The following is an 18,524-nucleotide window of genomic DNA, read 5'->3' on the forward strand; positions in this document are numbered from 1 at the left end:
ACGGATGCGACTCCGTAACCTCAGTGACCTGCGATATCGAGGAACGTTTAAATAAAAATAGGACACGATGATCAATCCGGTCCGAGATAAAGGCCATGGGCTACCACCATGAACCCCAACTCCTATTTGTCCGTCACTTTAGACGTGCACAGTCTAAAGCTATTGCTACTCAGTTTCACTTTACATGATTTACAAATTAAAACCATGTTATTACTCAACAATCACATAAGGCATACAATCCACATTTATTCACAACTGTTTTTATCTTGGAATTAAGTAAGTGATCACAAATGTATCAAACAAGACTCATTCCAATTAAACTCAACCCTTCATTTAATACTGATCAACCCCTCTATATGGGTATAAGGTTTCAACTTACTAAACAAGGTCCTCGACCCTCATAAAGTAGTGAAAAGCTAAAAGTGAACAAAGAACAATCGATCTGAATCAATATATAATAATCTAATGTTCCCAACCAACATGTTCGCATCAATCATCTACTAACATGTTATAATTCTCATAACGAAATACATATGCTTAACATGTCCATCCAACAATATTAAACATGAAATTCCAACACAATCAAGTTCATCAACAAATTTCAACTTGGTTTCAACAGATAACACACATTCCAAGCACACAGGTATGTACGTACCTTGTGTAAACAAACTACGAGACCACTTTAATAATTCAAAGGTCGCATAGGAGAATTCTCCACCTAACAACAACCAATATAGACTCATATCAATTCACATTGAATTTTCAGCAACATTAGGGTGTCTCAAACCCTTCCTAAACATAATTAGAACATTCCCAATGTCAAAACTTGGATATTTGATTTCCTAGCATAACAATTATTGAATTAGTGATTGAAATTCGTTGAAAACTCTTTACAAACACCGTACTTTAAATTTTCAGCAATATAACTAATTTCAAACTACTCCCAAAACTTTGAAATCATAAAAACAATAACTTTAATAATTTATAATCATCCTACCATGATTTCAAAACTATTAAAACCTTTAAAACCTTAAAATTTCATGCTTTTAATAATTAAAATTCAAATTCCAATTCAATTACATAATCTGAAAATTAATAATTTGATTATGCAAAACATATAATCTGAAATTCATAATTAAATCATAAAACTATAAAATTTAATTCAAGAGAACATAAATTAAATTAATTAAACATAATTAAAACATTAAATTAGCTTAGGGTTAGGAGTAAACCAAAAAGTGAAGGGAGGAAGAGTTGCCGGCGGTTGGTGCAGCGGCACGGCGAGGCCACGGTGGCAGGGCGGCGATGGGTGGTGGTGCAACAGGGTGACCGAAGGTGGCTGGTGGTGCAAGCAGGAGGAAACGCACGCAGAGGAGAAAGAAAAGGAGGAGTGTTGATGCTTCGCGAAGGAGAAGGGAAGGGGCCAACGGCCGGTGCTGGTTGGTTGGCGGCAGCGACGGGGTGCAGGTGGCTGTCGCAGCAAATGAACACAAGCATTAAGGAGGAGAGAACGAAAGGGAGAAGGAAAACCGAAGGAGAAAAGGAGGAAGAAGAAGTTACCGGCGAGGAAGGTTGCACGCGACGGAGGAGGAGCGTCTGAGGTGGTTGGCCGGCGGCGTGAGGGACAGCAGCAAAGAGGGCGGCGATGGCTGAAGCAGAGAGAGAGTTTGCTTGCTTTTCACGTGAATTGGAGGAGAGGAGAGAAGAGGGTTTTTGGCTTTCTTGATTTTACGTGAAGTTGAATTATGGGTTGATAATATGGGTTTTCTGATTTTGGGCTTTGTCAATTTGGGCTAGGATTAGAATTGAGGTTGTTTGAATCCAAAACCAATTAAGATTGTTTTCCAAATTCAATCGAACGTGTTTTCGCAATTCGAATTCTTTTCAACATAAAATTCTAAAATTATTTTTGGATTTCATAAATCGTTGAAATATTTAGAACGTATAAAAATAAATTACGTTAAATATTTATTTATTACTAAAATTCATAAATTCTATTTAAATATAAATAATATACGTTAAAATATATTTAATAAAATTTATAAATTTACGGGGGATTACAGAGATGGTATATTTTTGGAAAAGGATCACATTTCCAAAATGACGAGTGGGAGAAAAGTAGACCTCGGAGAAATTCGAGTCGAACAACAAACTTTAGAGAATGCTCAAGATGACATTCAGGATGAAACTCAGAGATTTTTAGAAGTATCTGGTGAGAATCATGGACAATCTAGAAATGTAACCCCGCGTAGATCGCAAAGATATAGATCTCAACCGGAAAGGTACTTAGGTATTTTGACGAACGAGAGCTATGACGTTCTATTACTTGAAAGTGATGAACCTGCGACTTACAAACAAGCTATGACCAGCCCTAGCTCCAAGCAATGGCAAGAAGCCATGCAATCTGAATTAGACTCCATGTCAGAAAACCAAGTTTGGGACTTGGTCGATTTGCCAGACGGCTACCAAGCCATAGGAAGCAAATGGGTTTTCAAACTGAAAAAAGACAAGGATGGGAAACTTGAATTTTTCAAAGCTAGATTGGTTGCAAAAGGTTACAGGCAAGTCCACGGTGTGGATTACGATGAAACCTTTTCACTAGTTACAATGCTAAAGTCTATTCGGATAATGTTAGCAATCGCTGCATATTACGATTACGAAATATGGCAGATGGATGTCAAAACCGCTTTCTTAAACGGTGTTTTAACAGAAACTGTGTTTATGACACAGCCTGAGGGTTTTGAGGATCCAAAGAATGCTAAAAAGGTATGCAAGCTAAAGAAATCAATCAACGGATTGAAGCAAGCAAGGAGCTGGAATATACGTTTTGATGAAGCAGTCAGTGACTTTGATTTCATCAAGAACGCAGACGAATCTTGTGTATTATATGTCGACGACATATTACTTATCGGAAATGACATTCCTATGTTGAACTCTGTCAAGATTTGGCTTGGGAAATGTTTTTCGATGAAGGATCTAGGAGAAGCACAGTACATACTGAGCATCAAGATTTACAGAGATAGATCTAAGAAGATGATTGGACTCAGTCAAAGAACTTATATCAATAAGGTTCTTGAAAGGTTCAAAATGGCAGACTCCAAGCGAGGCTACCTACCCATGTCTCATGGAATGACTCTAAGCAAGACTCAGTGCCCAAAAACACTAGATGAGCATAGACGAATGAATGGGATTCCATATGCATCATTGATTGGTTCAATAATGTATGCTATGATATGTACACGCCCGGATGTTGCGTATGCACTCAGTGATATGAGCAAATACAATCAGACCCAGGAGAGGCACATTGGACTACTACCAAGAATATTCTGAAGTACCTGAAAAGGCACAAAGATGACTTCCTGGTCTATGGTGGAGATGATGAATTAATTGTTAAAGGCTATACGGACGCAAGTTTCCAAACCGACAAAGATGATTTCAGATCACAGTCTGGGTTTGTCTTCTACCTCAACGGAGGTGCAGTAAGCAGGAAAAGTGCTAAGCAAAGCACCATTGCAGATTCTACAACTGAAGCGGAGTACATTGTTGCACATGAAGCAGCAAAGGAAGCTATATGGCTAAGGAAGTTCATAGGTGAACTTGGTGTAGTCCCCTCCATTAAAGGATCAATAGCTCTGTATTGTGATAATAATGGAGCTATTGCACAGGCAAAGGAGCCTAGACACCACCAGAGAGTCAAGCATGTACTTCGTAGATTTCACCTTCTACGAGAGTTCGTTGAAAGAAAAGAAGTCGAGATAAGCAAGATTGGAACTGATGATAACATCTCAGATCCATTAACTAAACCTCTGCCGCAGGCAAAGCACAACTCGCACACTGCTGCTATGGGAATCAAGCATGTTGGAGAATGGCTTTGATGTCCTTATTTAATGTTTTAAAGTCTTAGAGTTTAATACTTTGTAAAACATTATTGGTTAATCATTCACATTAATGAATAGAATTCATTTTTCCATTTAATTTGTGGTTTATTAAATGATGAGTCCCTTCAATTTGACGATATATTCAAGATAGACTGTCAGGACCAATCTTGTGAATAAGAAATGTCTATCAAGTGAACTTGAATGTCAAAAGTTGAAAATGGTCCCTGGTCGGAGTTTTCTATAAAGATGGACGCATAGAAAACGTTAGACGACTAGAATGCAAGATGACTAGTAGTTCTGTTTCTTGAACTATGTGGACATGGCAATGTCGTAATCATTTGCATAGATACTTACTTTGGGAAGACTAGTATCGGACAGACCTATGAAAATTTACTGTAAGAGATGAAAATCTGTCATAAGTAAATTTCATTAAAATTATTAGACACTAAATCCTCAACACCTGAGTGATTTGAGATTACTTGTTTGAGAACTGCTTACTTTGACGTTGTCAACCGTCGCACCGTAAAAGGAGGCTATAAAGGCAACGCTCAGGTAATCCCCTATCAAACGAAGTCTAATCTCAAGATCGCAAGATTGGGATTGTCCTCCCATAAATCGGGATGAGATGCTGAAAGTTGTACAAGGCCACTCGGAGAGCTAGAAACTGTAAAATGCATGCCGTGCTCAGATGAATCATAGGTTATGATTATCTGTTTATTTGATCAGTTGAACTCTGAAACCGAAAAACACCTCTAGACATAATAAGGATGACAACTCTTACCTTATGTTCAAGAGCAAGCATCAAGCGACAAAGGAATTAGGAAATGCACACTTGTCCCTAAGGACAAGTGGGAGACTGAAGGAAATAATGCCCTTGGTCCAAGTATGCATTTAATGGTAAGTCTAATAAATGCGGTTCAGTATTAATTATACAAGTTAATAATTCAGTGAGATCAAGTGAACTGTATGCCTAGCTAGAAGCCGCTTCAGTTCAAGTGGATTAATGATATTAATCCACAGCTTACTTTTGACTGAACCCGTAGGGTCACACAAATAGTACGTAAACGGATCAAGTATTTAATGGCATTAAATACTCTATCTAATCAATATTCGGAATCGACGGATCTTGGTTTCAGTGGGAGCTGAGATCGTCAAAGGCAAATAAATGAGTACTCCGAAAACGATGATATTGCCGGAAACGGAAATATGGATCGTATCGGAAATATAAATATTATCCAAGTCGTAGATGTTGCCGGAAATGGAAACATGGTACGTATCGGAAAATATTATCGGAAATGGAAACATTGCCGGAATCGGAAATATTGCTTGAAACGGAAATATTGTCTGAAACGGAAATATTATCGGAATCGGAAAATAATTCCGGAAACGGAAATATTAAATATTTGTTTGAGACGGAAATTAATACCGGAATCGGAATTGTTAAATATTGTTCGTATCGGAAATGAATTCCGGAATCGGGAAATTAATCGCAAGCGCGTCGTACGAATTAGCATCGGACGAGCTTGCTAGACGAAGGCCCAGCACGAAGCCAGGCCCGCGTCCAGCAAGAAAATAGCGCGCCACAACACGCCCAGCCCCACCGCAAGGTAGGCCCAGCGCGCGCCAAAGGAGCAGGCAGCTCGTGGGCTTCGTGGCCGAGTGGGCTGCGTCGCTTGGGCTGTGCGCGCGCATGTGCGTGTGTGTTTGTGTTCACATACGAAACCTAAAACGTATAGGATTCGTTTGATGATTAAATTTCCTAATCCTAAAAGGATAAATTAATTAAATAAGAGTTCTGCTAGGATTCTAATTTAATTAATTCGTATCCTAGTAGGATTCGATTGCTTATTCCATGGCCTATAAATATGAGTTCAAGGCTCATAATTTATAACGAGTTTGAAGTATACAAAGGTAAGAATTTGATCAAAAATTCAGTCATACACTTGCCCATAATAGCCGAATAAATTTAGTTCCTTAAGGGCGATTCTAGTTGGTCAATCTTAAGGCGGATCCGGACGTGCTGTGGACTTTCTACGGAGGGTCGACACTTGGAGTCCTAAAGACTTGTTCTTGTTCGGTTCGGGCGCAGCAAGGGAGGGCACGCTACAAAGAGTATGCATCCTAATTATGCTTATTGTTATGTGGCAATTAATTTGGAATCCTGACATTTATGGTTATTTCCGCATGATTTATATTCGTTTATATGTATCATAACCTAACATGGATTCGTGCTGGGCCTTTACGTCTAGCAAGCTCGTCCGATGTTTATTTCGTACGACGCGCTTCCGATTAATTTTCCGATCCCGGAATTCATTTCCGATTCGAACAATATTTAATATTTCCGATTCCGGAATTAATTTTCGTTTCGAACAAATATTTAATATTTTCGATTCCAGAAATATTTTCCGATTCCAATAATATTTCCGATTCCGACAATATTTCCGTTTCCGGCAATATTTCCGATTCCGGCAATACTTCCATTTCCGATAATATTTCCCGATACGTACCATGTTTCCGTTTCCGGCAACATCTACGACTTGGATGATATTTATATTTCCGATACGATCCATATTTCCGTTTCCAGCAATATCATCATTTCCGGGGTACTCATAATTTGCCTTTTGACTATTTCAGCTCACACTGGAACCGAGATCCGTCGATTTCGAACATCCATAAATGGAGTATTTAATTCACTTAAATACTTGATCCGTTCACGTACTATTTGTGTGACCCTACGGGTTCAGTCAAGAGTAAGCTGTGGATTAATATTATTAATTCCACTTGAACTGCAGCGGCCTCTAGCTAGGCATACAGTTCACTTGATCTCACTGAATTATTAACTTGTTTAATTAATACTGAACCGCATTTATTAGACTTAGCATTAAATGCATACTTGGACCAAGGGCATTATTTCCTTCATCTATTTATTAAATTTTACTGTCATTTTCTTTTGAGAATCATTAGTGTTCTCTACAATATAGCACCACCTATTTTCATCTCGCAACAATAGCAATATGCCATGATAGCTAGAGATGAGGGAGAAAATTTAAAATGCATGCATAGGTTGCCTAGAAGGCAAAACCTCATCTCTGTTAGAGCTTTAGGCAAGTGTAACCGGTTTAGGCTCCGCTCTATTCGACTTATTTTGTCTTAACTTAGTATCCGAACTTATTTTATATGAAAACAACTTATTTTGTTTGAAAAAACTTATCTATGTGTGAAAATGTCTGGAAAAAAAACTTATTTTTTCTAAACTTATATTATCTGAACTTATCCGAACTTAACTGAACTTTAGGCAAGTGTAGCCTCAACTGAAACGACGGTTCATTACATAAAATCGTCATCTCAGATATTGTCTACGCTATTAATCCGCCAGCTCAATTGGCAGTGGTTTTGAATCGGAGAAAAAAGTTACTGAGTACGGTAATATTGCTGACATGGCCGGTAAATGAAAATTACCGAGTAAAATAATATGGTGGTGATGTTATATGCATGCATAGGTTGGTCGGGAGGCAAAACCTCCATTCCAGCTAGAGGTTTAGGCAAGTGTAACCTCCATTTCAATTAGAGGTTAAGCAAGTGTAAGACATGTAACCTCCAACTAAAAGGATGGTTCATCACATAAAACCGTCAACTGAGATATCGTCATGATAGTTAAGCCACCAACTTAAATAGTGATTTCTCCCTTTATTAAACCGCCAGTCCAATTGGTGATTGAGTTTCAAATTGGAGAAGGAAAATTTGTGAAACACTACCTTTAAGTTTGGTGGTTTTGTGATTTGCTACCTTATAAAAAATTTATTAAATTTAACTACCTTATAAGTTTAGTTTGATTTACTAACACTACCATTTGACGTTTTTCGTTAATGTTTTTCGTCGTATATTACTTCTATTATTTTAAATATCTATATTTATTTGTTGTTTTGTTTATTTTCCATATTAAATAATCGTTGTAGTGGGGTTTAAAGACGGAAAAAATTAATGACAAACGTCAAATGGTAGTGTTAGTGAAACAAACCAATCTTATAAGGTAGTAAAAATTAATTTTCTTTTTAAAAGGTAGCAATTCACAAAACCCCAAACTTAAAGGTAGTGTTTCACCAAATTTCCATTGGAGAAAAAAAGTTACCTAATATTGCTGACATGGCCGGTAGATTGAAAATTAAAATAAAATGGAAAGAGTTATCATTTGCCCTATTTCAATATTTGCAACCCAAAGAAAACATAATTTGCCATTTTGCCATTTTGCCCTATAATTGTCATACACACAACAAGAAGACACCGCGAGCCGAGAGAAAATCCCCCAACCCCCAGCAAAACTCAACCTTGAAAAGGCGGCAAAAATGGCGTCAGGCTCGGTGGTGCCGGCAAACAGAGGGCGGAGAAACCACACCGAAGACGAGAAGCTACAGTTCGAGGCGACAGAAGGCATCGAACCAATAACCAGCTTCGAAAGAATGGGGATTAAAGACGACCTTTTGCGCGGGATCTTTGCTTATGGATTTGAGAAGCCGTCTGCAATTCAACAGAGGGCTGTTATGCCGATTATTCAAGGTCGTGATGTTATTGCCCAAGCCCAGTCTGGTACTGGAAAATCTTCCATGATTTCCCTTGCTGTTTGTCAGATGGCTGATACTTCTACTCGAGAGTATGTCCAGTTTTTACTCCCTTTCTTGTTTAATTTTTAGGGGTTTTTGGGTTTTAATTATTGGTTTTTGTGACTGTTTGATTGATTTTGTAGGGGTTTTGTTTTATTGTTTGGGAGGAAATTAGGGTTACTATAAAGGGGTTTTTAATTGATTTGAAGTATTAGCTGATTTAAGTAAGTTTGAGGCGTTTCTTAATGTTTCTTAATGATGTGGAATGTGGGGGTTAGCTTGATTTCAATACCTATTTCGATTTGCATCAAAAGTCAATGTAACTTTGGTTAGAGAAGCGTGTTAATTTGCTTAGGAAGATGGGTTTTTGTGTAAATGGGTAATTTTCTTAGGAAGCATTAAGGCTGATAAAAGGTAGTCCTATTAACGCGTTTCTATCTCCTACTTTTTGGGTTGAGATGCTTTCTGATGTGTTATACAGTTTTTTGCTGTTGGGTATTCGTCGAAAAGAAGAGAGAGGCATAATATTATGTGCTTGATCTGGGGTGGAGAGGTTTATACATTGAAATGAGGACAAGGTTGTCCTTACTTGGGTTTGTCCAGATATGAGGGTTGTTCCAACTTTCAAGATTTGAGGTTTGAGAGCAGGATTCTGTTCCTTAGTACTTAGTATGAAATAGGATCATTTTCAAGGGACAAAGATTGGAAGAAATAAGGGAAGTCCTAAGTTAAAAAAGTTTGCTACCCAACTCTAATTTATCCCATGTCTGTCTTAGTATCATTTGTGAACTCGGATGTTTGTTTTTCAGATTAAGAGGGTGGCTTGTGTGATTATGAAGGTCTCACTTAGCTTTGACCATGTGCGTTAAATATGGGTACATATAAAGGAGAGGTTTTTACATCCACTTATAATCTTGTTGAGTCTTGCATTTTTTTACATATCTCATGTAGCAAAAATGGTTTTTCTTCATACACTCAGGCCATTGGGAGTCTCTCGTAGCCTCCTAGTTCTTTCTAGTTTCTGTTGTACATTTTGAGGAGCAAAAAAAAGGTGTTGATTAGGTGCTTAAACTCTGCAGAGAGTCAGCTTGTTTTCCTGCTAATGATTGTTAAAAGCTTATAGTTTCATATGACAATGCAACCAAGATGTTTCTGTCCATTGAGCAGAATTTATACTTGCTGAAACTTGTCACGGAGATTTTTGTCAAATATTTTTAGGTGTCAGTGTCGTCGCTTCATAATGAAATCAAAGAAAAGCCATGTCATCAATGGTCAAACTATGATGAAATATCTTAAGTTCTAGTTCGGGGACTAAAAAATAATTGCAACCTGTGAAGCTATTCCAGAGATAAAGATACGATGTGAAAAACCTTCGATACGTGAAATCTCTTTGAGCAGTCTCAATATCAATGCTGGCATTTTTACCTTAGAACCCAAGAGTACTTCGGCCAAATTATGGTAATCTCTACTCATAGAGAAGTGGTGAAAATCGTGTATTTGACTGTTTGTTTATTACGGTAACCAAGGTTTTGAACGCGGAGGTTGTCCTTTGTGTATTCTCCGCAGAAGTAACTCCTTGTACTGTCACTCAGACTATGGTTTATTGTATCGCCTTACCGAAAGCCTATTGACGAAGGTATTTAGTTCTATTTTAGTTAGCCTAGTCTGGGGAGTTTACTTGCTTCTAGTCCATCTGGTCGCTTCTCTTGAATCTTTTCTTTCACAGGCATCACAGCCTATCTTAGATTAGTTAGTTATAAGACAAAGGCAGGTTAAAGGAAGGAGTTGTAAGTGATAAATCTTCCAATATTTCCATTTTCCAGTAAATATAAAACCTGTAATGACATGGTGTGGAACCCCTTTTTGCAATTGTATTAATAGTTGTGTTTGCTTTTCTTTTCTGCCCAAGTATAACTGAGCAAGAGGTGCGGTGCTTGAAACAATGTTTTTTTGCTGCTAACCTGTTTCAGGGCTCATATCTTTTCTTACTTTTCGTTGTTCAATTGTTAGTGGGCTGGGTTAATCATTTTGGGTACATGTTTGAAGCTGTAACTAGATAAAGGTTGTTAGTTTAACGGCTTAACCTAAGAGATAGAAAGGATAGAGGTAACCTGGTAATGGCATTTCTCAACCATGTCTCTGAATGTCTGATATGTGAATCATGAGTTCTGCCAGATCAAATGGTCCAATAACCTGAAAGCCTTTGTTCTGTTTCTTGAGCAAAATCGCAGTTATTTCTTAACTTGATAATCATCCTTTTTGAAATCTGGTTTAACTAAGTTCCATATTCAAGAACAGTTCTTAGCTATATCCTCTTTGCCTATTTAACTTCCATTTCTTCCTCAATACTTCTTCCACTGTTGTATTTGTAATACATTCTTTTAATTTTTTTCTTAATCTAAGATTTTTTCTATTTTCTAGTTTTGTACATTCTTCTCATGCAATTTTACGTTGTAGTTGGAGCTACTGTCCTTTTCAATTGACCTCTCATTTCCCCTTAGGTCTTTGTTATTTGAGTTCCCTTCTCCCAAATTTTGGGTTCTTGACTATGTCTAGCACATGCCGATTGGTTGCACATCAGTTGTGTGTAAAGGTGCTAGTTTTAGTGGTTGATGAGGTATGTATCCAACCAGGTGAACTGCTAGGTAGTGGATCACAGGCTTATGTTTGTTAGATTTAATTTCCGTTTGTGTGGTTGTCACATAGTTAAACGCGTGGTCTGGATCAGATCAGAGAGAAGAAATCCATGGCCATCACTCATTAGTTTTAAGGCGTATAATTTCCTTTAATTTGCTTGTTTATTGTTTTTGTCTCGACGAAGATCATAAAAAGTACTTATCTCCTTAAGGCTTAAATTTTCTTTACTGTGCTTGTTTCTTGGTTGTACTTTTCTCGATGACGATCAATGAAAGTTGTTATCACTTTGGCATCATTGTTCATGTGTGTCTCTGTGTCTTTTAAAGCCATCCACCTTTATGATTAAAAAAGAATCGATGTTTTCTTTCACAATCCAAGAATGGTTCATGTGAGGAAGAAAGATAAAGAGAAGAGATGGGAGGAGCAAGAAAGTGATCTTGGAGGGATGATTCATGCTTCTGGAAAGCATCTGCTATTGTTGATGTTTTGTGATTTTTTGCACTAGTGTTTTTCCGTGAAATAATTTAGTTGATAACAAGCTTATTCATTCTTTCAGGTTTACATAGAGGTCATTGGTTATCTGTTTATAGTATTTGTATATAAACAAACTGAAGCTGTCATATGTTTCCTTTCATTCTTTAGGGTCCAAGCATTAATCTTGTCGCCCACTCGGGAGCTGGCTACTCAAACAGAAAAAGTAATAATGGCCATCGGTCTCCACATGAATATACAAGCTCATGCATGCGTTGGAGGGAAAAGTGTGGGCGAGGATATCAGGAAATTGGAGTACGGAGTTCATGTTGTTTCAGGAACCCCAGGTAGAGTTTGTGATATGATCAAGAGGAGAACACTAAGAACCCGAAATATCAAGCTCTTAATTCTTGTAAGTCACTGGTTTTCTTCCCTAGTACTTTTCATTTTTAATTATCTTCTATTGTTCTTGGACATTATATCACCATCATTTTGGGCTTCGAATGGATTGTTGTACATCTACTAAACTTAGGAACTTATTTCTCTTCTCTGAACAGGATGAGTCTGATGAGATGTTGAGCAGAGGTTTTAAGGACCAAATTTATGATGTATATCGTTACCTTCCACCAGAGCTTCAGGTAATATTCCTTTTCCTCCCCCCCCCCCCCCCCCCCCCCCCTCTTCTAAAAAAGGAGATAAACTAAAGAAGAAGCACGAGCTGTATTATTCTTGGCTTAGGGGTTAGAGTTTCTGTCTTTATTGCCTAATAAATATAATTTGTCTTATGTTCATTTGAAACCGGGACTACAAAGTTGATTATCTTTTTGTTATTTGCAGGTTGTGCTGATCTCTGCCACTCTCCCCAATGAAATTCTGGAGATTACCAGCAAATTTATGACAGATCCTGTTAAAATCCTTGTAAAACGTGATGAATTGACTTTAGAGGTTAGTACCTTGCACCTTTTTATTCTGCAAATGAAACAACAGCTATAGTTTCCTTATTCTTATGTTCAACCAACAATTACAGGGCATCAAGCAATTCTTTGTTGCGGTTGAGCAGGAAGATTGGAAGTTCGATACCCTTTGTGATCTTTATGATACTCTCACAATTACTCAAGCCGTGATCTTCTGCAATACTAAACGGAAGGTAATAGTTTTTTAATTTTTGTTTTTAAAGTGAGGCTTGGGGGGTCATTAGCTGGTCTTTTCCTTAGTATATAAATTTACTCTTTCATCCAGCCTCAAATGCATTCTTTATATAGTTTATTCGTCAAGCTTGGTTGCTAGTGTCTGATCTAACTGCTGGTGGGTTGATGTTGATAAAGCTGACTAAAATCATTGGATGAAATGGGGGGTGGGGGTAGATAAAATTGAAAGCAGAAATAAAAGAAGTACTGGGAAGTTGTTACTGCATATTGCGTTCACTTCAGTTAGGAACTCTGTTATCTGGTTTTTGTTGAATAAGGTATCTCAGTTTTCCATAGCACCTTCTCCCATGTCTTCTGCTTAAGTTACGTGTATTTTCCCAACATGTGATAGGTGGATTGGCTGACTGAGAAGATGCGCAACAATAACTTCACTGTTTCATCAATGCACGGAGATATGCCACAGAAAGAGCGCGATGCTATAATGAAGGAGTTCCGTGATGGCGACACTCGTGTTTTGATCACAACAGATGTTTGGGCACGTGGAATTGATGTCCAGCAGGTAGTTTGTCTGTTCTTAATTTCTTATTATGCTCAACCGGGCAACAATTTCAAAAACAAAATAATAATTGGAACACTACCTTGGATGATTTTTTATCTTGGTCCAAGTTAGGATTTTATCCATTTAGATCTTGTTTTATAGGATGTTGATTATCCTTTGTTTCCATTTTTGTTGCTTGTGAAATGGTTGCTTATGGCCAAATTTGGGTTCCTTTCCTTTAATAAACCGATTAGTACATGATTAAGTATCTTATGTCCTGCTGATGATCTTGCATATGCTTTGTTTTATTGAACTACAAGTCTACGTCCTCGTGATGTTTTACTTTACCATAAAATGATCAAACTGGTTGGCGACTCCCATAATTTGCAACATTATCACAGACAAGGTTGCAATAGATTCATCCCTGATGTAGTAGAGATGCCATTTCTGTTATCACCCTCACTGATAACTTGTAACCCTGGTTGGTAAAGAAACAACAAGAAATGGACTACAGTCCAATGAAATACATTGCCCAATACTTTCTCTCTTTTTATTTATATAATATTTTCAGGTGAAATATTAATTTTGCACAATTTGCATTGAAGTCAACTCACAGTTAATAATTTCTCCAGGTTTCATTGGTTATCAACTATGATTTACCTAACAATCGTGAACTTTATATTCATCGGATTGGTCGCTCTGGTCGTTTTGGACGCAAGGTATGTAATATATTTTTAACAGTAAAGCTTAATCATTATTTCTTATAAAAAAATTATTTTTGATGCTGTCGTAGCTTGGCATTCACCAAGTATCAAACCTTGTGTGTGCATGATGTAGGCATTTTGTGATGTTTTTTTGTAGTTCCCCTGGTATGTGATGGTTGCATATGCGTTGCTTTGCATTTTAATGGATCTTTCATTGTTTAAGCATGTAGAATTTTAAGCTTGCTTCTTCTTCCTTCTCCCTTTCCCCTTTCCTCGTCCCACAAAGAGTTAAGGGCAAAATCCTGCTATTCTTGTTGTAAGTGACTTCTTACACCCCCCCCCCCCCCCCACCAAGGAAAAAGATTTTCAAATTACAAATGCGGTTTTACATTAAAAAAAGTTGCAACTCTTGTATTATTTCAGAATTATCTTTCTTTGACTTGAGAAGTCAAAACTGCAATATTCTTAACTTCGTAGTTTTTCCATTTTATGGAATCCTAATTGATTATGTTTTAAAAAAAGAAGAAGAGAAGAATGTATGTTCATATATCATCTTAGGAAAAGGCACTTGATACCTGTGCTGTTATATCAAGTTATTTAGTCTGACCAAGCAGATAACATTCTGATCATGTGATCTGTTGTTTTATCATAAGAGAGACTGAAGGCTGGCTAATGATAACTATTTACTTTATAATTTGGTCTATCCATGTTGTGGCTAATGTATTTATCACCTGATATGCTTCCCTTTTTCCTGTATTTATTTTTGGGAGGTGGGGGTGGGGGGAGATTTAGCCTCCACATTAAAGCTACATTGATAAGACTAGAACTTGCAACAGTCTTCTTTGGTTCGTGTTGGCTGGAACTCCCAAATCATCTTAGCATCATTATCTTCTCATGTGTGTTGGAGTCAAATTGAATGGTCTTCTTAGAATACAAGGATATATTGAAGGCTTAATTTAGTGCTGAAGGCTTTTTTTACAACCCTGTACTCATCCTGGGCTCTCCTCTTAGAAAGGAGTGTAGCCTCCACATTAAAGCTACATTGACAAGACTAGAACTTGCAACAGTCTTCTTGGGTTCTTGTTGGCTGGAACTCCCAAATCGTCTTTAGGATCAATGTATGTTGGAGTCAAATTGGTGGTCTTCTTAGAATACAAGGATATTGAAGGCTTAATTTAGTGCTGAAGGTTTTTTTTTATAACCCTGTACCCATCCTGGGCTCTCCTCTCTAGAAAGGAATGTAAATGCGGTATCCAATGATATAGTCTGAAATGATTATAGCTCTTTATATTTATATGTTCATTCATCGAGACATGGTTTACCAGTCGGATAGACTCTGATCAAGAATTCAAGACTGCATCACTCTTGTGACCTCCATGGTCTCGTATTATGATTGTTGCTAACTACAATGACTCCTAAAATCTCTGCTGATGGATATCCTTGTGATTATTGGACTAATTACTCTAGTGACTTTGGTCTTGGTGTCTAAAGCTCAAGTACGGGTTCTGCAAGAAAGGAGTCTTTTTCTTTTAAATTAAGAAACACAGATTTGCTTTGTTTGGCCCTCTTCTGAAATAGATTTATTAGCTGTCTGGCCCCTTGGTCAATTTGGGAGCAGGTTGAGTTTATATCAATAGAGTTAAAACTTCATTAAAGAGGACATTCCTGTCACCATACGAGAATTTGAAACTCTTCCACACTTTTGAATTGTTTGGATCAAATCCAATAAATAGAGTTAAAGGTTGATTGTACTCATGAAGGTTCAAAGCACACACAGCTAGGTTTAAACTAAGATATCGTCAGTTCACAAACACACAATTCATCTATCACATTTGTAAGCGATCCAACACAAAATATTCAGGGCTTTGCAGTAATATTTGAAAGCGAGTTTGGTATTCCCTTGTTGAGTTGCTGCCCACCTTTTAAAGTGCTTTTAACTTGAACGTATTTCTTCACTCTGTAGAATTTATCACAAAATGCATCATATTTTCATTTCGTTTAGGTGAACAAACACAAGGGGATAACTGGGGCAATTTGCAACCTGCAATTCAGAACTATAATTCCGGTTCAAACTATCCTCTTCAGCAAGTTCCTAACCAGAAATTAGTAACCTCAAATGAAACAAAGAAAGCCTTGATTTTCACCAACTCAGCCACCTCTACCATATAAGTAACACTAATGAGAAACCACTTTGAAACATCTCAATGTTGAACTCTACTTTGCTGCTGTTCTCTTGATCTTGATGGAAAATCGACTAATTTTGAAGAGATTGCTGCCAGGGTGATTGCTGACCTTCTCAGATTAGGTTGTGATGGTGTGTGGGGATTATAGACTTCAGCAGGATAGTTTCCAAGATTTAGGGCAACAGAATCACTTTCAGGTGGGGGGGTGGGGGGATCTAGGAATCTAAAGATGGCTGTGGGTCGGGTCAGCCTGAGGCCTGATCCGACCTGGCATGAAAAGGCCTGGCACAAAGTCGTGGGCCTGGGCCACATATTTTGGATAAAGCAAGTCAAGGCACACTGAATTTAGTAAAAGTAGGCTTAGGCACGACAACCTGACCCGACCCAGCCCGTGGGCATAGGCCCTGCTTTGAACGTTTCAGTTTGGCATGATGCAGAGTGGGCCCGGACCAAAGCCCGACCTGGCCGGCCCATGGCCATCTTTAATTTAGGGCGTGTGAAGTGCATTCAGTTATGACTTGCTATCCTTACTTTGTATGTAAACTTAATGTTGGTTCCTCCTCTTGTTGCAGGGTGTTGCTATTAACTTCGTGAAGAAGGATGACATCAGGATTCTAAGAGACATTGAGCAATATTACAGTACCCAAATTGATGAAATGCCGATGAATGTGGCTGATTTGATATGAGGTCGGTCATCTTGTGCATTAGTAGTGTGGTTGAATGTGACTGATTTCTTATCTTATGCCTGGGAACTGGGTGCGTTCGTGTGAGTGTGGCGATGAGCTGCTATGTTTGTGGATTGATCGGTTTTCAGTCTTTTATCCTGTAATGATAGTAGTAAACACTTGTGTTATTCTTACACTCTGTTTTGATATGTTATTATTATTATTAAGATTTTTTGCTTTTGCTCCAAAGTAGGCTTTGGTGTCTTTTTTTCCCACATCTGTTTCAGGTTGTTTTTGGTTGAGGAAGTTGGTTAGTTTTCATCTCTTGCACCTTATAATTAAGGATCAAAGTGCTACAAATATGTCTTTTTCAGGGCTCAATTACAACCAATAGACCTGTTGAAAATTGACTTGACCTGAAACCTATCCGAAAATAATGGATCTTGAACAAAAATTTGTGATGCATAGATGATTTTATCTGAACTTGAACAACCCAAAAAGTAATGGGTTGAACTTGTATTGGACCTGATCGATTGAAAATTGATTTGAGTAATAAATGGGATTATGTAACTTTAACTAGAATAAACACGTTGTCAACAAAGTCTCGTTGAGTGTCACCAAGTGAACACAAGTCTTTGCCACCAATAAGCAAAGGTTTGCCATTTGCTGCTCATTGTGCAATCATCAACCACAAACTCACGTTTTGGCTACTTAAATGCAAGATTGCAAGACGTCACATGAACCATGACATGGAAGAAGTGCTTTTTTATATTGATAAACAAAATGTTTTTATTAGGGTTCGAACATGGGACCAACAAAAAATATAGTAGAAAGCTTACCATTTTAGCTAAGTATTAGTTATGCCTTTTAACTCTACTTAAATATATTTAAATTGCATATAGTTAGTGTGTATTTACACTATTTTTTTTGTTAAGTTATGATACATATAAATGGGGGGCGCAGGGCGTTCGCGGAGTCCATGCCAAAACAGTCGGAATAGGAAAGGGAGGGGAAGGAGGCGAAGAATGAATATAAACCATGTTGAAAAACCATAAAAGCCAGGATTCCAAATTAATTGCCACATAACAATTAGCATAATTTAGGATGCATACTCTTTGTAGCTTGCCCTCCCTTGCTGCGCCCGAACCGAACAAGAACAAGTCTTTAGGACTCCAAGTGTCGTCCCTCCGTAGAAAGTCCACAGCACGTCCGGATCCGCCTTAGGTTTGATTAACTAGAATCGCCCCAAAGGTACTATGTGTTTTCGGTTTTTATGCAGCAAATAATGACTGAATTTTATGCCTAAAACTCTTATGAATACTTGAAAAACTCGTTATAAATTGTGAACTATAATCACATATTTATAAGGTATGGAATCGGGTATTAGAATCCTACTAGGAAACGAATTAACTAATCTGAATTTAATTCAAATTCTATTAATTAATTATCTAGTAGATTTAGGAATTTAATCTTAAACGAATCCTACATGATTAAGGTTTCGTACGCAAGCACAAACACACACGAGCATGGCCCGCATGCGAGCAGGCCATGCCCGATTGCCCGCGCACACGCAATGCCCGTAGCAGGCTACGAAGCCCACGCGTGCTCGCTGCCATTGTGCTCGCAGCCTTGGCGCGCTGGGCCTGGCGTTGCGTTGGGCCTGGCGTGGCCTTGGGCTGATGTGAGGCGCGCTAGGCTTGCT

The 18,524-nt window shown here is 38.0% G+C and overlaps 1 protein-coding gene across 1 annotated transcript; it reads left to right on the top strand.

Annotated features, from left to right (window-relative positions):
• The first annotated feature begins 8,083 nt into the window (after nucleotides 1-8,083).
• On the top strand, nucleotides 8,084-17,071 carry LOC110800971 (eukaryotic initiation factor 4A-3). Its single transcript, XM_022006284.2, has 8 exons — nucleotides 8,084-8,526; nucleotides 11,756-11,996; nucleotides 12,142-12,222; nucleotides 12,422-12,529; nucleotides 12,612-12,731; nucleotides 13,124-13,291; nucleotides 13,903-13,989; nucleotides 16,730-17,071. The coding sequence occupies exons 1-8, from the start codon at nucleotides 8,222-8,224 to the stop codon at nucleotides 16,841-16,843; spliced, it is 1,224 nt and encodes a 407-aa protein (XP_021861976.1). The 5' UTR covers nucleotides 8,084-8,221; the 3' UTR covers nucleotides 16,844-17,071.
• The last annotated feature ends 1,453 nt before the right edge of the window (nucleotides 17,072-18,524 follow it).

Source organism: Spinacia oleracea, chromosome 2 (assembly GCF_020520425.1).
Source record: "Spinacia oleracea cultivar Varoflay chromosome 2, BTI_SOV_V1, whole genome shotgun sequence".
In the NCBI taxonomy this organism is placed as follows: Eukaryota; Viridiplantae; Streptophyta; class Magnoliopsida; order Caryophyllales; family Amaranthaceae; genus Spinacia; species Spinacia oleracea.